Source organism: Vicugna pacos, chromosome 4, assembly GCF_048564905.1.
Source record: "Vicugna pacos chromosome 4, VicPac4, whole genome shotgun sequence".
In the NCBI taxonomy this organism is placed as follows: domain Eukaryota; kingdom Metazoa; phylum Chordata; class Mammalia; order Artiodactyla; family Camelidae; genus Vicugna; species Vicugna pacos.
In genome coordinates, this window is record NC_132990.1 from 79,938,812 (window position 1) to 79,962,280 (window position 23,469).

The following is a 23,469-nucleotide window of genomic DNA, read 5'->3' on the forward strand; positions in this document are numbered from 1 at the left end:
ACTTGGTGCAGCAGCCACCCTGCCTCGCCCTTCCCCCTCCTGGGCTGCACGCCTGTCACTTAGAAGCAGGGAGGCAGCCACCAAAAGGCCAGAGCAGGACTGCCCAGGGAGAAATGCCCATCGCCAGACGGCAGTGCTATCTGTGAGTGCGTCTGGGGCAGGGGAACCCTGCCCGACCCGACCCTGAGGCCCTGCCCCACGGGCTGCCCATGCCCACGCAGTCCTGAAAGCTGGTCCTACTCCAGGTGTTCCTGTGGGAACCTCGCTTTGGCGCCCAGACCCCCAGTGTGGACGTTCAGGCCCTCCCCCGCCAGACGCAGCCTCACCTGCGGGTACCTGCGCTTGATGGATGTCAGGGCTCCTGCGGGCAGCTTGGCCAGCTCCGAGTCCCGGACAGCATGCACCGTGGTAGCTCTCGCCTGGTGGGTGAGCGTCTCCACCTGGGGAGAGGAGCCGGCTGCTGGGGCCAGTGCAACCAGCCCCTGAGGGCAGGGCCCACGGAGGTGATGGGCAGTGGGAGGAAACGGGGCTCACCCAGCACTCCTGTGCTGGAGGGGGAGGCGCCTGTGAGAACCGCGGGGCAGACAGGACATGGCCTTGCCTGTGAGGGCCTCCAGGCTCTCAGAGGGATCACCTTGCCCAGGGGCCACTCCCCAGCCCCCACCCTGCCCACCCTACATTCTTCCTGGGGGAGATCTTCGAGAAGTGACAACCCCCTGGGCCACCCCGAGACCCCTCAAAAGGCAGTGGCCCGCCTCCCTCCCCATGGCATGGTGGGGGCGGCCCTACCACTCCGACGAGGTCGCCCCGGCCATACTCCCCCGCCAGGCGCTTTTTGCCGTCGTCCTTCCGGATCACGGAGCGCAGGCGGCCGCTGAGGACAATGTAGGTGCAGTCAGACTTGTCCCCCTGCCTGTTGGAAGAAGGCTGCTGGGGGCGTGCAAGGCCCCAGCCAGAAGCCCTCAGAGGCAAAGCAGAAAAACAAAAGACCCCAAGGCAGCAGAAAAAAAATTCAGTCTTCTCACTAAGTTTTTTTGCTTTGGAAAATAGTTGTTTTCCATTAAAAAATATGTACACTAACACATAAAGGGTTTATTGTGATTTTTAAGTAAATGACCTTAAATAAATAATTTAAAATTTTCTTAGTTTTAGCTTTTAATAACATGAAAAACGACCACTGCAACCCAGGTCTGTGTGACCTGGGCGAGTGTGAAACTCTGAATGCAGCCATTGTTACCACGTGGAACCAAGGACGCCAATCTGAGATGGCATTTAGCACATCAGAAGGTGTTTCCATGTGAAAGGATGGCGTGGACCCGCGTGTATCCACGTAGAGACACCCACGAACAAGCAAGTGTGCGTCAGTGTGGCGTGTGCACAGGAGGACCAGGAGGCCTGCTGCCCCGGAAAGCAGCCCCGCCCTGAGCCCTGCCCAGATCTGCCCCGAGGGCTTCACCTGTATATGGCGCGGCCAGCTTCCACCTCCACCCAGTCCAGGGCGAAGTCAATCTGCCGCACGAAGGAGGACACCCGCTTGACCACGGTGTGCGCCACACCCAGGACCACGTCCGGCTGCCTCCGCATGATGCTGTGGGCACCCCAGTGTCACTCCAGGCCCTTCACTCCAGGCCACGGCACCCCCACCCACACAGCCAGCGCCACAGACACTGCCACAGGCCAGGGTGGGCACGGCGCCCAGTCAGCCAGCTGCCCCATCAAGCCCTGGAAGCCCAGTGGCCAGTGGCTGTAGGAGGGCTTCTGGAGCCCCCGAGTACAGGCTACACAGAAGGCCCCCATCCTGGCGGTGGGTCAGAGCTCCAGCCTCCTCCCCGCGATAGGCCATGAAGACGAGGGCGGGGGGTGGGAATAAGGGTGGCCAAGAGGTCAGATGCGGAGACCATGGGGCACGCAGCTGGGAAAGCTAGCACCTGGTGTGATGGAAGTCACTGGCGGGCTTGGGGTGGCAGCACCACCCATCCGTCTCCCATCTGCTGTATGAGAACAGGGCTGAGGGTGAGGAGATAGCAGGGGACCCACTACACTGTGGAGGCTTCCAGAAGGCAGTGGCAGGTGAGTGGTCGGCTCGTGGGCTGAGGTCTGGCTGGATGGGGCGAGGGAGGGTGTGGAGCCTAGGTGACCTGGGACTCTGCCGAGCCTGAGCAGGTAACTAAATCGGGAGCAGGAACACGTGGAAAATCTAAAGTTCTGCGTCGGACGACAGAGAGTGAGACCCCGGAGACATCCCAGGGGGACGTCCAGGACAGCAGCCCCCACGAGCCTGAACTCCGAAGGGAAGTTTGGGGGAAGAAGGGCATTTGGTGCATAAGCCCCGGGTTGGGTGAGGTCCCTCAGGACAACACCCGGACCACGTCTGCAGGATGGGGGCCGCCAATGTCAGGGGACTCGCACTTGTCTGCACACACAAGGACACATGCAGACAGGTATGCTCACACACATGCACACAGACATGCACTCATGGACGCACACCATATGGACACAAAAGCAGACACAATCACAAGCACACCCTGGACAGACATGTGCCACACAGGTGAGCTCCAAGGGCCTCACAGGAGCCCCACAGGAGCCCCACAGGAACCGGGTGGCCGGCGGGCAGGGACTCACTCGTAGAAGTGGGCCTTGGAGATGGAGAGGAAGCTGCAGTCGCGGTTGGCCTTGATGGTGAAGATGAGGGGCTCGCCTGTGAGCACAGCCAGCTGGCCCACCATCTCACCCGGGCGCGTGACGAACAGGCATGTGTCCTCCTCGCTGTCGATCTTTCGCTGGTACACATGCAGCAGCCCCGAGACCACGAAGAGGATGTTCACGTCCTGACAGGATGGCCCGGCGGTCAGCCTAGCCGCCCCACCCTGCCCCGCACCCCGTCTCCTGGACAGCCCAGGCGCCAACTCAATGGAGACAGTTCAGCAGCATCTATACGTTAGTCACTCAACCGTCACTTTCTTAGCGGGTGCTCCGCGGTAAGCCCAGCCTGGGACGCCCTGCATGTTTGGCTGTTCCACACAGATGTGCCATCGGCTCGGCCACAGGGGCGAATGCAGGCCCTCTCCCTGCAGGGTGGCCGCCCCCAACCGAGCAGCGATGCTCCGCAGGAGAGTCTGTCCAGGAGTGGGGGCCCCAGGTCCATCTGCTCACCCAACAAGAAAGGCCTTTCTCCCCACAGCTGCTCTCCGAGCTGCCCCGTGCTAGTGCGGGGCTGGAGAGAAGGCAGCCCTCACCAGCGGAGAACCCCAAGAGACGTGATCCCAGGAGCCAGAGCTGGTGGACGCGACTCTGCCAGCCCAGCACACCAGGACTCTCAGAACCAGCAATTTCGTTCATTTATGACAAACAAAATTAGTTTTCCTCTGTACTGGGTTTGAGGACCAAGCAAGCAAAATTATTCCTTCTGCACCTGACTCGTGAGGTCAGCAACAGTGGCTGTGAACATGCCCGTGAACATGACCTGTGTGGGTGTGGATATGTCCCCCGCCCCCTACAGCAAGAGGGCAGGCTCAGTGGCACTCAACACACCCACAGACATCTTCACAAGCCTGAGGGAGAGAGCCAGCCCGGGACAGTGACAGCATTCCCCACGTCATGTCCTCTGGCTGCCCAGGCTGGACCACGCTGGGGCCACCTTCTCCCAGCTCCATCCAGCGCCAGCTGCAGCCCCAAGCGGCCCTGGTGACCACTCGGGGGGCAGCCAAAAGCTCACCTGGTCCCCTTGCCTCGACACCACCGTGCCTGCTGGGACATGGAGTAGTGTCACTCGGCCATCCAACAGCGAAGGGTCCTAGAAACAGACACGCGGAGTCAAGACGAGGAGCACAGAGAACCCACATGAGGCAGACGGCCCTGGCCACAGGGCACGGCCAGCCCTCGAGGACTGCCCAGAGACAGGCCTGGAGGACGCCGGGCACTCTGCAAAGCCATCGGCATCAAACTGACATCCACACAGAACAGACAACAGCAGTGGGCCGAGCAGAACATCAGAAGTGTGCAGCAGCCTTTTTGTGAATTTATGTAAGAGAGAGGATTTCATTTTAGTGAGGAAGGCGATTTATTTAATGACGCGTGCTGGCCTACCTGGCAAGAGCCCTGGGTAGGACCCCCTTCACCCTACAACCTACACTTCCCAGAAGGGCCTCCTCACGCCAGGTGGGAGCTCGTGGGGAGAGAGGCCCTGAAAGTGAGCACCACGTCATGACACCTGCCAGGGCGTGGAAACACCAGCTCGTCTGGAGCCACAGTTCACAGTGACGGCAGAACAAGAATATGAAGAAAAGTCCCCTCTGGAAGATGACAGGGACCAAAGCATTAATCGCGACCTTGCAAACCCCAAGGATGCATGGCTCTCAGCCTGGGCGGCAGGTGGCTAGCACCCTGCAGAGAAGGGCAGATGTCTGGTGCCTCCCGACCTCCCAACCAACTGTGAGACCCATGCCCTGGCCCCCAGACCCAGAGGAGAGGAGGGGAGGGGGCCAGGCAGAGTTCCACCCAGCTGTCAGACCTCAGGGCCAGGAGAGATGCCACGGCCTCCCGGGGCTTTAGAGAAGAGACTGGAAGACCCATCAACCAGGCAGGGTGGGGACCCCGACTTGCAAGGCAGCTGGAGTGCACAGGGGACTCAACAGAGACACTAAAGAGTCACTACCACATCTTTAGGAGCGAAATGGCATTGTGGTCACATTTAAAAACAGCCCGTGTCTTCTGGAGAAGTACTGAGAACTGTGCTGAAGACACTGAAACGAAGGGCTCACACACAGGGCAGGTCCCAGGGGCACAGACAGAACCGGACAGGCTGGCGCTCGGCAGGACTTTGCTGGGTGAAGGGCCCTTAGCTTCACTACATCTTCCATCTGCTTTACTTGTGCCTGAGCTTTTCCATGGCGAGAGTTTTTTAGAAAGAAAGGCTTAAGAAAGAGACCACAGTAGCAACGTGCAACTCATTCAGACCCTGATCTGCACACCAGGAAAAAGAGACTCCTAAAATGACTCACAGGCTCCCCGCTTCCAGCCCAGCAGCGAGGAGCTGGGAAGTCACCACTCACCCTAACAAGGAAAAGGCTGAAAAACTGAGAAACCCACAGCTCTTCTTAGGCCCACACGGGAAGCGCAGTCACCGCGGCCCCCAGTGGAAGGTACGGGGCACCTCCGCCTGCTGGAGCCCACAGAGGGGAGCCCCCATGGGACCTGGTGCTGGGGTAGGAGGGCAGACCTGATGGACAGGCTGCTGGAGCCTCAGGTGCAGAGTCCGAGAGAAGAAGTTCCAGGGGTGCAGTCACGGGGCCCTCGGTGCTGTGAGATTTACCTCCAGGAGTTCACCCAGGTTGCCATGGTCAATACTGGAGAAAAATTCCCCTGGGCCTCTGGTCGGGGAGTCGGGGAGGAAAAGGAACCATCCTGAACCGGCCAACAAGGCTTGCTCTCGGGGACACTAGCTAACCAGAGCCTGACCTACTGGGGTTTTGCCTGAGCCCTGCTGGCCTAGGGGGAGAAACACCCAGCTGCAGTCCACTCTCGCCACTCGTCCCGCTCACAGGCCAGGACCAAAAGAGGAGGCCTGGTGAGGGTCGCAGGCCAGGGGCACAGGCTCCCCAGTGGCTGAGACCCCCGCCTCGGACCACGGAGCAGGCCCCCCTCCACCTCACCACCACGTCATTAAGGCCCATCTGCTGCAGGTCCTTTGACCAGACACGCCATGTCCAGCTATCAGGAGAGTCTGCAAGGCACCCTAAAGGCAAAACCACCTGAAGAGATGTGACAAGCATTACAATCAGACACGGCAGGGGTGCCTGAACGCAGAGTAACTATGGTACACACGCTAAGGCTCCGGCGGACAGAGCAGACGGGTGCAAAAAGACGAACCCTGCAAGCAGAGAGGCACCGCTGTGAGAGAGAGCCAAAAGCAGAGGCCAGGGACCAGCAACACCCCAACAGAAACGAAGGAGCCTTCGACGAGCTGAGGGAAGATGGGGCACAGCTCGGGGAGCGTCCCTGCACCTGAAGACACAGCAACAGAAATGCACACAGAAGACTTTCGGGGGACAGAGGCCTGCGGGCCACCTGCAAACAGCGTGGCACGAGCCCGCAGGCACACGGAAGGGAAAGAAGGACGTGGCACAAGAAATGTCCACAGTAGCACTCACAGAAACTGATGTCAGACCAAACCACAGAGCCAGGAAGCGCAGAGAACACCAAGCAGAACAAATGCTGAGAAAACAACCCCTGAGCATATCACATTCAAATTACAGAAAATCAAAGACAAAAAAAACCCTGAAGGAAGCCAGGGGCAGCAATTTACCTACAGAGGGACGAAGACAAGAGTGACACCCAACTTCTCAGAAACCATGCGGGCAGGAAGAGCATGGTGAAGTGCTGAGAGGAAAGCCCCTCAGCCTGGAATTCTGCACCCTGCGCAGTCATTCTTCAACAGTGAAGGAGGTCAACAAGAGAAAGGACAAAAACCACATGATCATCTCAATAGATGCAGAAAAAGCATTTGATAAAATTCAGCACCCATTTATGACAAAAACTCTCGCTAAAGTGGGTATAGAGGGAACATATCTCAACATAATAAAAGCTATACATGACAAACATACAGCCAGCATAGTACTCAATGGTGAAAAACTCAAAAGCTTCCCACTAAAATCCGGGACAAGACAAGGCTGCCCACTATCACCACTCCTATTCAACATAGTCCTGGAAGTCCTAGCCGCAGCAATCAGGCAAGAGAGAGAAATAAAAGGGATCCACATTGGAAAAGAAGAGGTAAAAGTGTCACTATATGCCAACACATTACTATATATAGAAGACCCTAAAAGGTCCACACAAAAACTACTAGAGCTGATCGAAGAATTCAGCAAGGCAGCAGGTTACAAGATTAATATTCAAAACTCAGTTGCATTTCTTTACACTAACAATGAATCAACAGAAGAAGAAAGTAAAGAAACAATCCCCTTTAAAGGAGCACCCAAAGTAACAAAATACCTAGGAATAAATCTAACCAAGGAGGTGAAAGACTTATACACAGAAAAATATAAACCACTGATGAGGGAAATTAAAGAAGACTTTAAAAAATGGAAAGATATCCCATCCTCCTGGATTGGAAGACTCAATATTGTTAAAATGGTCACACTGCCCAAGGCAATCTACAGATTCAATGCAATCCCTATCAAATTACCCAGGACATATTTCACAGAACTAGAACAAATCATAATAAAATTTATATGGAACCACAAAAGGCCTAGAAGTGCCAGGCATTACTGAAGAGAAAGAAAGAGGCTGGAGGAATAACTCTCCCAGACTTCAGACAATATTATAGAGCTACAGTAATCAAGACACCATGGTATTGGTACAAAAACAGACATATGGACCAATGGAACAGAATAGAGAGCCCAGAAATGAACCCACAAATTTTTGGTCAACTCATCTTCGACAAAGGAGGCAAGAATATACAATGGAATAAAGACAGTCTCTTCAGCAAATGGTGTTGGAAAAACTGGACAGCAGCATGTAAATCAATGAAGCTAGAACACTCCCTCACACCATACACAAAAATCAACTCAAAATGGATCAAAGACTTAAACATAAGACAAGATACAATAAACCTCCTAGAAGAAAATAGAGGCAAAACATTATCTGACCTACATCTCAAAAATGTTCTCCTAGAACAGTCTACTCAAGCCATAGAAATAAAAGCAAGAATAAACAAATGGGACCTAATGAAACTTACAAGCTTCTGCACAGCAAAGGAAACCAGAAGTAAAACAAGAAGAAAACCTACGGAATGGGAGGAAATTTTTGCAAACAATGAAACCAACAAAGGCTCGATCTCCAGAATATATAAGCAGCTCATACGACTTAATAAGAAACAACCAAACAACCCAATCCAAAAATGGGCAAAAGACATAAACAAGCAATTCTCCAAGGAAGACATACAAATGATCAATAGGCACATGAAAAAGTGCTCAATATCACTAATTATCAGAGAAATGCAAATCAAAACTACAATGAGGTATCACCTCACACCAGTCAGAATGGCCATCACTCAAAAATCCACAAACGACAAATGCTGGAGAGGCTGTGGAGAAAAGGGAACCCTGCTTCACTGCTGGTGGGAATGCAGTTTGGTGCAGCCACTGTGGAAAACAGTGTGGAGATTCCTCAAAAGATTAGGAACAGACTTATCGTATGACCCAGGAATCCCGCTCCTGGGCATATATGCAGAGGGAACCCTACTTCAAAAAGATACCTGCACCCCAGTGTTCATAGCAGCACTATTTACAATAGCCAAGACATGGAAACAGCCTAAATGTCCATCAACAGATGACTGGATAAAGAAGAGGTGGTATATTTATACAATGGAATACTATTCAGCCATAAAAACTGACAACATAACGCCATTTGCAGCAACATGGGTGTCCCTGGAGACTGTCATTCTAAGTGAAGTAAGCCAGAAAGAGAAAGAAAAATACCATATGAGATCGCTCACATGTGGAATGTAAAAAAAAAAAGAACATAAATACAAAACAGAAACGGACTCGTAGACAGAATACAAACTTGTGGTTGCTAAGGGGGTGGGGGGTGGGAAGGGACAGGCTGTGAGTTCAAAATTTGTAGATACTGACAGGCATATGCAGAATAGATAGACAAGATTATACTGTGTAGCACAGGGAAATATTTACAAGATCTTGTGGTAGCTCACAGAGAAAAAAATGTGACAATGAATATATATATGTTCATGTATAACTGAAAAATTGTGCTCTGCACTGGAATTTGACACAATATTGTAAAATGACTATAACTCAATTAAAAAAAAAACAGTGAATGAGGAACAGAGACTTTCTCAAACAAAAACTGAGGGAGTATGTTGTAGTAAACCTGCCTTCTAGAAATGTTAGAAGTTCTTTAGAGAAAAGAAAGATGATGTAGGTCAGAAACTCAGGTCCACATGAAGAGTTGCAGAACACTGGGGAAGGGGTAAGAAAACATAAAGCAAAAACTTGTATTGTTCTTGTTCTTAATTGACCTATTGAACGATAATGAAAGAAATCAAAGGATAACTGAATTACTGGAGAAATATCCCACATTTATGGATAGGAGGCTCACTATTGTCATGATGTCAGTTCTACCCAACTTGACCTACAGGTTCAGTGCCACCTCAACCAAATCCCAGCGGTTATTTTGTAGACATCGACAAACTGACCCTAAGCCTTGTGAGGAGAGGCCAAGCACCCAGAATAGCCAACACGACACTGAAAGAGAAGGACAAAGTCAGAGGACTGACACCAGACAACCACAAGACTTACTACAAAGCTGCAGTTATCGAGACGGCGGGGTACTGGTGAAACGCTGGCAAAAAGGTCAGTGGAACAAAACAGAGAGCCCAAAACAGATGCCCCCTCGACTGGGGGACTCGGGGTGAGGACGACGTGTCCAGGCAGGCTCACCAGTGGCAACAAACGGCCCGCCTGGCGTGGGTGCTGGTGAGGGCCATGCGTGTGTACGAAGGGGAAGCAGGGGCGGGGGGAGTCTCCACATCCTCAGTTTTGCCGTGAACCTAAAACTGCTCTAAAAAATAAGGTCTGTTAAAGATTTTAATAAGTCGCGTAAAAAACCCATTCATGGTACAGCTGGGAAAACATGAACACTGGGTAGGTCATGTTATGAGGCCTTTTCAACACTTTAGTTGTGAGAATGATATTGTGGTGATGTTTTAAAACAGCGTCCCTAACCTTCAGGGAGGAATGGTGTGTGATGACACAGTGTCTGAAGCTTTTCAGACAGGAAATAATTGGGGCGGGGGGGCCAGGAGTGTAGCTGTGAAAGGACTAGCCGCGTGTGGAGGACTCCTGGCTGGGTGATAGGTTCATGGGGGTTCATAACGCTATTACCACCACCTTTTACATGTTTAAAGCTGACATGATGAACAAAAAGATAAAAAATAAATTCCTGATGAACCAATGATTAAATACAAAAAGTAAAATAATAATTTTGTTTAAAATTATTAAAATGGAACTGAGAAAATATCAACTAGAACAATCTGAAAAACTTATAGATGAATTAAATATAATAAATAAGAACTTTTCAGCGTAACCGAGAAACTCTGAAGTCCAGCTTTGGGACAGCTGGTTGGCCCAGACTCCTGGCAAAAGCAAAGAGAATCCCTTTCTGAAGGAAGATGAGGGCACCTTCGGTCTCGCACGGCTCCTAACAGCAAGCACAGCTGTCCAGCAGAACCAGGCACAACAGAGACAAGGACCAGAGGGACAAAGGAAACCAAGAGACCCCCAGGGACGACCTGGTACAGCGACGCGCACAGGCGTCACACCGCCAAAGCCCGAGGGAGCAGCTGTGACGGCAGAGCGAGGGGGGCCCGGCCCCGACCTCGAGAGCTCAAGCGCAGGCTTAACAGCGGGCTAGGCGCTGCCAGAAGAGTCCCTGCAGTTAAGCGAAAATGTCCACGTTCAAGTAGAGAAAGGCCTTTCTAACGGAAAATACAGAGGAAGGAGCAAGACGTGAAGGATAAATGAGGACACACATTCCTGCGAGTCTCTGAAGGAGAAGAGAGAAAATGGACAGAGGCAGCTTCTGAAGAGACAGCGCTGATAATTTTTCAAAAGGGGTCAGAGACAGGCTGAAGAAGCGCAAGCAGCTTCGCACACGGCAGATAAAAAGGAGCCCACCCCCCTGCTCTGGAGAGTGGAACTGCAGAGAACAAAGACAAAGACACCGGAGGCAGCAAGGGGAGAACTACTTTCAGAGGAAAGGCCAGCGCCTCTCAGCGGTGACACTGGGCTGGAGGGGTGCTCACCACGTGCTACCTGCACCCACCCAGACCTGGAGACGTGCTGCGGGAGGCGGGCAAGTGGAGGGCGGACCAGAGCCGGAGACCTGGTGCAGCAGCGCTGGGAGGTGGCGCCGCCAGCGTCGGAATGCCGTGACCCCCGCCCAGGTCCTGCCTGGCAGGCGCCCCAGCCACCTCAACCCTGGGACGTGCTCCTACAGGCAGGGGGTCTTCTGAGAGACCTGGGTCTGCGGGGATGGTCAGATGCGCCCACACCCCCAGGGAGGAGGCGGGAGCAGCCACTCACGTCCAGCTTCATCAGGGTGAGCAGGTCCTTTTTGGCAGCTCTGAGGATGGCGTCTGTCCTCCCGTTGGCTGCAGTCTCATCTGAGCTGCTCTCCGAGTAGCAGAAGACAGCGGAGGGTGTCTCTGTCACAATCACGCTCTTCTTGGACTTGAGAAGAGTACCAGCAGTGCCATCAGCAGGGCTGCGGCGCGGGAAGGCTGTGGGAGGCCCAGCTGGCCTGGGCCCCGAGGGGCACAGGCTGGGCACAGCCAGGACCGGGCGGGGGCGGGGGCTACCTTGCTGGCCGCAGTGCTCCCAGGGCGCTCCTCTGCGTGTGGGCGGATGCGGGCGTGGTCACATGCCACTCTGAGGTCTGAGGTGGTGCAGGTTATGCCACCTACGGAGGAAGGGGGACTCAGGACACATGCTGGCTCCCTGGACACGTGGGCCCCGTGCACCCACCCAGGCAGGGCTGGCTGAGTGCAGCCCGAATCCCAAGCACACAGACGCTGTAGGTGAGAATGGACACCCAGAGAGCCGTGTGACAGGAAGGTCCCGGTCTAGACAAAATGGGGGTTGGGTGGGGCAAACCACAGCTCCCACCGGGCCAGCTGGAACCCAGGGCAGGAGTCACGGAAGGGCCTTTGCCTGGTGACTGTAGGGTCTGCCTGTGGTTTGTGTGGCTTTGTCTCAGTGCTGTCCTTCCCGTGGCCAAAGAATGCAGTTTACATGAAAAAGTAAAACATGGGACTGTCACCAGGAACTACAAAGACCGATCTCCATCAATTTTTTAAACGTCATGTCTCACAGGAAACACGCAGCTCTGGGAGCTGCTCTCTAATCACAGTGACAAGACTTTGAAATGTTTAAAGCAACACACCAGTTAACAATACCGGTCTTGTCCGTCCTGAGATACAGTGGGTTCGTAACACTTACTGTGACATTACATTATTATATGATGTACACTAACATACAATATATACTATACACCACATTATTGCTTTTATTATTGTTTACTACTAATAAGCCAAAATATTACGATTCCAACACCTAATTTAAAAATAAAAACCCAGCCATACTTCCTGGGATAAACACAGGAATGCGTTAGACATCGCATATTTCTGTATTAAGCTGCCATCATAATCACATGGTCTATGAAACCTAAAACGTCGAGAGTTGTTGGCCAGTCCCACAGCCTGTTGACTCTGAGGAGTGGAGGCCAGGGACACGGGGGACTGACGGACGGTCCGGCACCCCTTCACACCAGGGCTGGAGCGTTCGCGGACTCTGGTATCCACTGGAGGTTCTGGAACCAACCCCTATGGGTGCCGAGGGAAGACTGAGTGTACCTCTGACTTCTGCCAGAATCACGTCCAGGAGAGTGTATAATGTACACAGGCTAGAGGAAAGGTAAGCCTCTGCCTGTGTGGATAGTAACTGGACATACTCATGGAACTGGATAATTCATCTTCAAATTTTGTTATATGTGAATTGCTATTATTTTCAGTTATCTATCATTTAATCTCATTTTATTTCAAAAATTTCACTAAACAGATTTTTTAATACAGTGGGTCAGCTGAGCCACACAGAAGAAATGTGCCACGACACAGACAAAACAGTCAATTCTAGAGAGATGAGTGTCAGGAGGAAAATATTAAATCTTAGAGGCAGACTTCCTAAACAGGACACAAAATGTATTGACCACAGAAGAAAAAACTTGGCCAGTTGGACTCTATTCCTATCCATCTAAAGGTACCATTAAGAAAATATTTGTAATACAGACATCCAGCAAACGGCTCACATAGAGAAAACCCAAAGAACCCCTGTTAGACAAACAGCAAGGCCCTCTGGGCAGCACAGGGACCTGTACTCAGTACCCTGTAATAACCCACAATGGGAAGGAATCTCGAAAAGAATATATATGTGTGTATGTGTAACTGCCTCACTTTGCCGTACACCTGAAACTAACACATCATAAATTAACAACACTTCAATTAAAAGAAAGCACTTTGGGGGAAAAAAGAGCTCCTATTAACAAGAAAACAAAAGACAACCCAAGAGATAAACGGGCAAAAGACCATGGAACTCCCCCCGAGTGGAGAAGGAAGATCTCAGGCTCATGAGTTGTCGAGAAGATGGAGCAAGAGCCACAACGAGACCTGACTGCAGGGCATAGAGGGGCCAAATGAAAAAGAGGGAAAACTGCACAGGCTGGGAAGGAGGACTTCCTGTAAGTGGTGTGGTCTGTAAGACAGCAGAGGGGGCAGGTGCAGACAGCTCCGGGGGACAACTCTACTACAATGAAAGCAAAACCTGGGTGGTGGCCAGGGGGCAGAGGCCAAGGAACATCCGTCTCAGTGGAGGCTGTGGCACGTTAGTAGCCAGCGGGCAGAGCCAGGCTCTGGGGTGAGGGTGGCGCTGGAGCAGCTGCTCTGGCAGTGGCAGGAGGGGCAGTGGGGCAGTGTATGGGGAGGAGCCTGCAGGACACCCAGGCGGCAAGATGCCCCCCGTCTGGGGTGGGACAGAGAGTCCTTTACCTGGTGGGGCTGAAGGGGCCTGGTGAGCTGCCTGCACCTGGCTGCGCTCGTTTGCCACCTCCTCGTGGACCGAAGGTAGCGGGACGGAGTGGCTCCTCCTCAGCACAGCGGGCCCAGAGGCCACAGCACAGCTGCCGCCACGGCCTGCTGGGAGGACACGGTGTGAGGCCGGGCCTCCGCGCCCACAGCACACACACCGCGGGGCCGAGGCCCGGGCCCTGCACCCTTGCCCCTTGGGTCCTGTCCTCATCACCTGTGCCCACCTGCCCAGGTGAGTGACAGCAAGTGCCAGGCTCAGACTCAGGCCCTGCTCGGCCCTCTCCAAGGCCGGCCAGCTGAGCACTGCGGGGGAGACCCCACCAGCCACAGCTCCTGGCCCCACAGGGTATGGAACCAGGACAACCGTCCAGGAGAGCCCCTCAGCAACTCTGCCGAGATGGACTTCACACATTGTGTTTGTAAACAACCGGTGACGTGTCCGCCACAGCAGGCGACAGCACGGCAGCACGGCTGTGTGTGCACAATCACCCCAGAGGTGACTTCTGCCCAAGAAGCCTCAGTGAACAATGTTTTGCCCAAATCCAGGCCCCTCTTGAGAGCTCAGAGCAGTGCAGCCAGAGCACAAAGCTTGTCCCCCACAGGAAAAGCCAGATCCCCTGCAGAGCTGGGGAGACAGCTGCTGACCAAGGGCGGGAGGGAGGCTGAGGCCGTGGGAGGTCAGCTGCCGGGGCGGGGGAGCGATACCTGGCTCGCAGGAGTCCTGGGGCTGCAGGGGCCTCTCGAGCCGCTCCTCGGGGCTGTAGCTCATCTGTCTCCGGGCCTTTCCAGCAGCCACACTGGCTACAGTCACAAGGGGAATGGCCTGGCTTTCCTGAGATACGAGAGAGAAGCCGGCTGCTCCTGGCTGTGTGGGCTATGCCCCCGGGAAGGAGTGTGAAGCCCTCGAGAGAAGCCACACTTGAGGGGCTGAAGGGAGGCTGGGGCCACGCAGGAAGACAGCTGCCTTTAAGGCAGTAAAGGCCCAGCTTAGTTGCATCTTGGCAACCCTGTCATGTCCAAACAAATGTCAAAACTGTCAGAAGCCCTGCTCTTCACTGAGAAGAAAAACAACGTAGAAAACAAAAGGATTTGCTCTAAAATGTCGGCAAACGATGGCAAAGCCTAAAGCATCGCCAGGCCCTGGAGCACACCCCACGAGGCGCAGGTGCTAACAGCGGGTGCGTGTTCAGGGCCGGGCGCCGGGCCTGCGCGAGGGCTGGGGACAGAGCAGGGCCACATGGCTTCACATTAAGTCTCAGCAGAGTCTGTGGGGCGCGAGTTCCTCAGCCGCCTCACAGCCATCGGATCAGCCCCACCAGCCTTGACAGCGGGGGGCCCCAACCCGCTCCCGCCCCCACGGAGAAGGGGGCAGGCTCTCAGCACGAGGCCCTGTCAGGATGCCAAGCGCACTCACGGGGTTGAAGAGTTCAGTGGTCAGGCCCAGGTAGTTGTGCAGAGCCAGGAACGTGACCCGCTGCAGCCTCACCATGATGATCTGGGGGAGACAGGCCCGCACGGGCTCAGAGGTCAGAGGCCCCGTCGCAGACAACTCCCCTGGCCCCCAAAGGCGTGACACTCGGGGCAGAAGGAAACTCCACATCATTTTTGACAGTTTTCTCTAAATCTGAAGTTACTTCAAGTCATGAAGTCTAATAATAAAAAGAGCTCTTTATGGGCAGTGAGAGACCCGAAGTCCTCTTTGAGGTTATCAGCATTAAACTTTACTGTAAAACACATATTACAAGCTTTTTAAAAAATCGCCTTAGCTCCTCCTACACACGCCGTGTTTCCAGCACTCGGTCCTGCCAGTGACGTCAACTCCACTCTTTTGGACTTGGCCTCACGGCTATGGGACTTCGAACACTGGAGGTAAGACACTCAGGGCACCAGCCCTGCGCCCCCCGAGATGCCCACGGCAGCAGCAGACACTGCACGGAGAAGCTACCCACCTGCACCACCCTCACCAGGGTCTCGGGATATTTCTCAAAAACTCCTTGAAAAGCCACGGCTGGAAGGCGGAGGATGGTGGACTGGACGGCAGCACGGGCGGACACGGTTTTGTACGGTGCGGTGTGGCCCTGGAACGACAGCCCTGTCAGCCTGCTCTGGCCTCTGGGCCTTTGGAGCATGGCCCTCCCAGCCCACATCCCAGCCTCCAGCGTCACAGCTCATCTCGCAGCCCTGCTCTCCAGAAGGGCGCCTAGGCCCCTGCAAGGATCACCTGCCCAACAGCTTGGCCGGGCCTGCCCCACCACAAGCTGGCTCCATGTGGCCAAGGACCCAGCGGGCAGCATTCGGTTTCCCTCTTCTGGGAACTGGCTGGCACTGGAGGAGAGATGAGGCTTTCTGTTGCAGTATCAGCCCACGCAGTGACCTTGGCCCTTCTGGTGCACAGTGCCGAGTCCCGCTCCCACCTCCGCTCCCACCGCCGCTTCCCGGCAAGCACCAGCTCTTTTCCTTTGTCAAAGTGTTGCATGAACGGAAGCACGCAGGCGCGCCCTTCCCCAAGAAGACACACTCGAGGCTCATCACGCTGTCCCTGCGCGGGGACTCCGTGCCCGTGGCTGGTGAGGACTCGGCCGCCCTAGGGGTGCACCTGTTTCCTCATCCATCTGGCAGTGATTTCCAGTTTGGGGCAGCTAAAAGTGAAGCTAATATAAATATTCACATGCAGGTCTTTGTGTGAACGAAGTTCTCACTCGTCTTGCTCAGTATGGAGGAATGAGTTACAGAAACCCTGGCTACAGCTGGAGTCTCAACAGGCCTGCCAGGCTTGTGTCTGTCACGTTAAACTTTAGAACAAGACCAGGAGGCCCGTCTGCACCCTCTGTGAGCTCGCGCATGTCTGTGCACATGAGGGCGTGTGTCCTGTGGGTGATTTTCATACCTCTTGACGTATTGCCAGATTCGGTTTGTAGAAGCACTCTATTTAATTGACTTAAGACAAACGTGCTGATAGGGATTAAAACGTAACAGAAATGGCTGAGTGCTCTTTGGGTTTATGTGATCTGGGCTTAATTTTGGTGAAGGGGACTTTTTGGGGCTTGGCTTAAAACAGGAATGTTTTCGGAGTTCACAACACTGAAAATAACGCCAGCGCACAGCTCTGCTCCACCTGGGCTTGCTGGCCAGGTGACCCCTGTTGTCTTTATTGTAAAATCTGTCAGCAAGGAAAATAACTTTGTAGGATGAAATTTTTCGTGCATAATCTAAATGTGACTGATGTTCCAAGACAAAAAAATAAAATTAAATAAATGTGACTGTTGAAGACAGTGAACTGAATGGATGTGGATGAGACAAAAATTTCTAGGTAAACCCTTTAAATAGCTTTCCCACATCTTTTTGGTCCTCTGAAACCTTCCAGTTTTGCTAAGTTAAATTAAATGACAGGTAGTCATTAAATATCTAGATCATTTCCAAATAAGATAGAGCACTGGAGCATTACCAAAAAGTTCACCCCGCTTTGGCTTCCTTTACAAAGGAACAAAAGATATCGTAGTTTGTTGATAACATGTTTTGTGCCATCTTGCAAAACCTACTAAAGAAAGTTATCTTTGCCTGCAGTGAGGCTGACTGTTTCAGAATAGGAAAGAGGAAAATAAGACATACTTCTGTTATGGGTTACACTGGTTACCATTACAGTCAGAGTATACTTTGCATGATTTCTTTTTTTAAGTTAGAAACATTACTTTTCTCCCAGTTTTATCAGGGTATTACTGGCATACAGCACTGCTTATGTCTAAGACATACACAGGCATCATGAGACGGTGACCACAGTATGTGCAGAGAGCATCCATCATCTCACAGAGACTCAAAAGAAAAAGGAAGACCTGCTCCCTGTGATGAGAGCTCGGGGTGGCTCTCAGGACAGCCTTCACATGTCACACACCACGTGCTGGACACTGCGTCCCTAGTGCTTACTAATCTTATAACCGGAAGTCTGCACCTTTGACCACCTTCATGTAATAACCCCTGCCCCCGACTCCCATCTCTAGTAACCAAGAACCGGCTCTCTTTTTCTATGAATTTGTTTGTTTTTGAAGTATAAGTGATCTACAACAGTATGTTAGTTCCTGGTGTACAACACAGTGACTTGACTTTTCTATATGCTACAAAATGATCACCACTGTATGATTTCAATTTCTTAAATTTATCAGCATTTGTTTTATGGCCCAGAATGTCTTGTGAATGTCCCATGGGCACTTGAAGAGAATGTGCTTTACTGATGTTGGGACCAGTGTTCAGTAACTGTTCAGTTAGTTACTTTATCGAGCTGGTCGGCGGTGTTGCTCAGGCTTTCTGTCCTCTGTTCTGTGGGCTGGAGCCACGGGCCATCTCTCCTGTCACCTCACCAGTCTCCATCCTGCTGCTGGGAGAACACCCGCTCAGGTGTGACATCTCCTTGGTGAGTGCTACCCCTCACCCTCAGAATCACACCTCGGTTTGGGGTTGACTATCTGACAGTCCATCTATCTAATCTTTGTGCTTAGAGTGGGTTTCCTGGAGTCAGCAAATAGTTGGGTCTTGGTATTTCCATCTAATCTGGCCATCATTTAAGTGGTTCACTCAGTGTTGTACTGATGCGGCCAGGTTTTCCAGAGGACGCTGGGCTTTTTTAGCAGGCTATCGAGCTGACTAGGTTCAGACCCCAAGTTCTGTCTCACAGCCCCGGGGCTGGGTGCCAGTGTCTCCTGGTTTTCAGCGTGCTCCCCCCCATGCTTTGCTCCTGCCGGCACAGGCACCCCTCAGGGGCTGGGGGTTCGCCTGAGAGCCGGGCTGAGGCTGAATCCTAGCTCCAGTCTCACGGTCCGTGCTGGGCTGCTCTGGATGTGAGACCAGAGTTTCTGTTGTCATCAGCAGGAGAGAGGGCTGCAGTGGTACCACCCCGCCACAGAAGGACTCAACTCTATTTTATTTTTGTTAAGAAGATAAAATCTCAATGTCCTTCTTCTTTGAGAGCCAGACTGAAGAAGCCTAATACACTGCCAGGGACAGCAGCTCACCGGCGTGAGGAAGCTCGCTGCCGCTGTCACAGAGAGCCCTGTCTCATGTCCACTCGTGAGGCCAGGCGGACAAAAATTCAGACAAGTGACACCTGGTGGACATGCAGTCTCCTGACGTGACTGTCCTCTGAAGTAAGCCGGGCAGACACCCCTTCCTCCAACAGCCCTGCACAGCGGAAGCACTGGGCGTCCAGCGCCGCGTGTCCTCAGGGAGCTCCGGACTCAGTGACACGGCTTCTGCTTGGAGTCCCCTGGGCTCATTTCAAACCCTTTATAAAGAGAAGGCTGTCCCATAAGACAGCCACAACCACACCACAAGAAATACAAGCACAGGACAGCATGGAGCAGTCTGCTGTCGGGCGTCCAGCAGGGCGATGGGAGGCCTGCTGCAGGTTCCCTGCCCTCTTTGTGAGCCCAGGGATCCCAGCTCGGGCCCCCACACGGTGTGGCACTCGGCGGCCTCTGCAGGCTCACAAAGGCAGAGGGTCTGTCTCAGACTCGGCCTCATCCCATCCAGGCCGTCTCCACAGGGGCCTGTGTCGTCAGCACGCCCCCCGCTCAGCAGCAAGCCAAGCAGCCAGGAGACCAGGAGGAGCGCAGGAGGGACGTCTCCACAAACCCCAACGAGGCAGATCTCATCTGTGTTCCAGAATCGGGGAGAAAAGTGTGTGTGTATGTGTTTGGGGGGAGGGTGGGAAGAGGAAACGAGGACTTAGCAGCTGATGCTAAAAATAGCTCAAAATGACTTGTTGATTAGAAAAACGGTGCCCTCAACCTCACCTAGAATCGAGAAGCTTGAAGGCCACAGGAGAAGCTGCAGCCAGGCGCACACGGGCTTGGTACACGCCTGCACGTGTCTACAGGTGTCCCCTGCGGCGCCGGGCACCACAGGAAACACTCATCGCAACCCGGATGCCGGCAGTGGGGCAGCAGCACAGACGACTGACCAGAGCCACGCGTGCACATGGCGGGAACGTGTGCTGAGGACCCCACGCAGACCTCGGACACTGCAGGAGAGGGTAGGTAGCATGACGCCACTTACGAGCTAGTCGTGAAAATCACACCGCCTCCTTCAGAGCACCCGAGAAGATCCGGAAAAGCAGCTGCCCCCAGGAAAGGGCAGGCGGGGCTGAGCAGCACCAGCACTACAGCTGGCCTGAGTCCTGGCAGCCGGGCGGCCACACTCAACCTGGCCCACGGCACACCCGAAATATTTCGTAACGCATCTGTAAAAACTAAAACAATGGGGGGTGGAACTACAGGAAGGTGGTCAAGGGGCACAAGCTTCGGGCTGTAAGAGAAATAAGAGCCGGGGAGGTGACGGACGGCGGACTGCACGGCGGCTGCGGCCACCACTGGGTGTGTCTACAGGAAGGCCGGCGAGAGAGCAGGCCCTGAGAGCGCCCATCACAGGGGACTTTTCCTTTTTCTCGCATCTACACGAGATGACGGATGTCAGCGAAGCCTCCTGTGGTGCCACTCACAACCACGTGAGCCGGACCACCATGCTGTGCGCCTTAGACCTTCACAGGGACAGGCATCAGTGATTTCTCAACGAAACAGGAAAAATAAATAAATAAAAGAAGAATCAAAATCCCCTCAGTCTCAAAAGAACATATTGTCGCTTCAACTGGAAACACTCGCGTAAAGCCCACCCCACGAAAGACGGAGTCTGCAGGGAAGGGCCCGCGTCTCCTCCCTGGCGGGGTGCACGCTCGCCTCCGCTCTACTGAGAAGACACAGCCCTCAAAGAAGGAAGACGGGAGCTAGGCCCACATGACACACCAGCAACATTCCGGAAGCTGGTGGGAACCGAAAGGCATGGTGGCGGCGGCTGGAGCCAAGGGGCCGTCTAATGAAAGCAGAAACATTCTCTCTAGGGCTCGGAGCCAAGATGTGGAGACCTAGGGTCCCGCATGGGCCAGGTCCCCCCCACGCCCTGCAGCTGCCCGCGGGGTTCTCCTGCAGACGGTGAGGCAGCCGGGCATGAGCACCAGGACCTGCCACCTCATACCTGGGCTGGCGGACAGTGTCCCCCTGGTTGGGGTGCCCAGACTCCTCCACCTCCAAGCCAGTCCACCCATAGCAGGAGACTGGCAGAGGCCTCTGTGGGACGCTGCCCTGAGAGCCAGAGAAAAGCCCCCTGGCCCTCCTGCTGGGACCTCCAGGGGATGAGCCCTGAGCACATATGGACTCACAGCCAACTGCCAAGTAGCTCACACCGTTTCTCTTTTTACGATGAAGCCACACAGCCACTGCTCAGGGGCAGGTGCAGGGCAATCCCCGCACCCAGAGTACCTTCCATCTCCCTGGAGCCCTAGCCAACCTAACCCTGTCGGGCCACATTAATCTGCCTCTGGTGCAGGGTGGTCAGCTCAGGGCGGAATCCCACCCACCACCTGTTTCTGTGAATAAAGTTTCAAGGGAACACAGCCGCGCTCATTCACGCTGGGATGGCAGAGCTGAAGCTGTGGTAGCACCTGCATGGCTGGCCTCCTCAGGGCTCTGTCAGCCGCCTGAGGCCATCTGAGCCTCCCTCACTTGTGTTTGAGCCTCCAGGAGGCGCCCTCGGCCAGCCTCTCGGGCACACACATCTGCCCGGCTAGTCTGCGTTAGCTATGCAGCCAGGCGGGCACAGGCGTCCCTCTTGCACGAGTGGACCGCTGGGGACAGGGAAGGCCCAGATTGAAACATGAGAGCAAATAAACAGACGAGAAAAGAGCCAGAGATGACGCGGGGAGCAAAGAAACCTCATCTTACTTCACCCACGAGAACTATTCACTGAGGAAAAGAAGCTCCTGAAACAAACAATATGACAGAAATTAAAAGCTCAACGGAAGATTTGGAGAGTAAAGCTAAGAAACCTCCTAAAAGTACAAAAGGAGGGAAAAGTGTAGAATGGAGACAATTCTAGATCCTTGAGGCTGCACACTTGTCTCCCTTGAGCCCTCCACAAGGACCCAGCAGAGGGTCTGCTCTGCCAAACAAGGAGACCAGGAAAGGGGAGGTGGGAGCCAGGCCCAGGAGGGAAGACAGGACGCCGGGAGGCTGGGCTGCACGGTCAGGAAGGTCAGACGGAGACAAAGGACAGGGCCCAGGGGCTTCTCCCTGACTCACAGAGCACTGGGCCAGGGAGCCAAGCACACGATGTACAGAAAACTCAGCAAATGAAAAATGAGGCAACTGTTAACTCCAGGGAAAATGGAAAGGAACTCCCCTCCAGGCCCCACAGGTTCGGCTGTCGACAGTGTCCTGGAGGTGGAAGGAGACAGAGAGGCCAGTAGGGCATTTTTTGCAGCAGGAAGTCGACACGAATCTAAGATGAGAGAATTACGAAGCAGCAACAGCAGCAGGCTGTGCAGAGGAGCCAGCAAGAGCTGGAAGAGGCCCCTCTGGGGTGGGGCGGTGGCACAGACAGCTGCAGTCACAAAGCGCCAAGTGTGTTCTAAGGATTTGTTCAGGTTATTTTGGTGAGAATAAAAATTTTTTAAAATAACAAACACAACAAACGTCTGGTGAGGCAAAGCTGATGTCCTTCCAAATGATCATTTACCCCAACATAGAATTATTTTCTCGCAAACATCGCCCCATTCTCTTCTCCCCACCCCACCCAGGAAGCAAGACTCCTGCCCCTGGGAGGGGCTGTGCGACACTGACGCTGGACGAGGTGACTGCGGAGGATGGGGGGCAGCAGGTAACGCCCCATGGTGCTGCCACCAACGGCGGCGCCCCACCCAAAGTCACAGTGGACCAGGACGCCGGGAACAAGAAACAAGAGAAGGGCTCCAACTCCGTTCGTTCCAAAGCTACTTGAGGGGGAGAGGTGCAGAGCCAGATAAGGCCCTAACCTACCTGCACATGGATGCAGCACATCCAGGCCTCCTGGCCGCTCAGACCCACAGCACACCTCAGATTCAGACGCGCAGCAGCCCCACAGAGTCACCCTCTCTGGCCCAACCTGCACATCCAGGCACCCCACCCAGCACAACGCTCCAGGCAGGAGGGGGTCCCTCTCCCCCTGGCCAAGCGCCTTACGAAGACATACCAGGTCCTGCAGGAAGACAGTGCATGCCTCCACCCAGGCCCCCAAACAGCTCAAAGCACGTATCTGCTGGTCTGACAGGGGTGGGAAGGATACACTGGACACCCCCAAAGCCTCTGTTTGGGGCCTGTCATGCACGTCACACACTAGAACTTAAGGCTGGACTGGAGGACACCCACGGGGGTCCCAACAAAGTGAGTGTCACACAGCTACCCCGACAGCTGGCCCTGCATGGGTGCACCCTTGCCAAGATTCTGCCTGATTGCCCTCGAGATCGTGCAGTGTCTGGAGAAAGTGAGGTGCAAGCCGCCTCACACACAGCTGAAGATAAAAGCAAAAGGCACAACAACCAAGGACAAGATTAAAGTCAAACACACCTTCTGAGTTACAGAGGTGCATGCATTTATCAAAACTCAGCTACATACACTTGATTTGTTTTTTCATATGCAGATCTCGCTCAGAAGAAAAAGAAAATTAAACAACACTAAATTCTAGTTAATGGGGAGGGACTGTGGCACCCTGAGCTGAGATTTTTTTTGTAGCTGGTGATGAGCTTATAGATTGATTTTACTATTTTGTCTACTTTGAACATGGTTTCATGGTTGAAATATTCCCTGATAAAAAGTTTAAAATTCACAAGCTAACATGAGATGCCGTGTTTTAACTGACTGGACCAGCAAAGATCAAACACGAACGGCTCCCTAGTTGGTTAAGGATGAAAACCAAGCACCCCACACATGCCTGGTGGTTCAGCCTTTGTGTGGAGTGGACAC

General features: G+C 53.6%; 1 protein-coding gene across 5 annotated transcripts in view; it reads right to left on the reverse strand.

The window, feature by feature from the left end:
• PNPLA7 (patatin like domain 7, lysophospholipase) overlaps positions 1-23,469 on the reverse strand; it is a 57,249-nt gene that overhangs the window by 25,732 nt on the left and 8,048 nt on the right. For 3 of the 5 annotated variants that reach the window (XM_072960596.1, XM_072960599.1, XM_015251140.3), the window contains 11 exons: positions 15,601-15,729; positions 15,066-15,146; positions 14,357-14,483; positions 13,613-13,759; positions 11,372-11,472; positions 11,097-11,243; positions 3,716-3,793; positions 2,623-2,828; positions 1,457-1,588; positions 790-913; positions 327-440 (listed from right to left, as the gene is read on the reverse strand). In XM_072960596.1, coding sequence (XP_072816697.1) covers positions 327-440; positions 790-913; positions 1,457-1,588; positions 2,623-2,828; positions 3,716-3,793; positions 11,097-11,243; positions 11,372-11,472; positions 13,613-13,759; positions 14,357-14,483; positions 15,066-15,146; positions 15,601-15,729 — 1,386 coding nt within the window. The remainder of the gene's footprint in view (positions 1-326; positions 441-789; positions 914-1,456; positions 1,589-2,622; positions 2,829-3,715; positions 3,794-11,096; positions 11,244-11,371; positions 11,473-13,612; positions 13,760-14,356; positions 14,484-15,065; positions 15,147-15,600; positions 15,730-23,469) is intronic. The other 2 variants (XM_072960597.1, XM_072960598.1) reach the window with 2 other exon arrangements.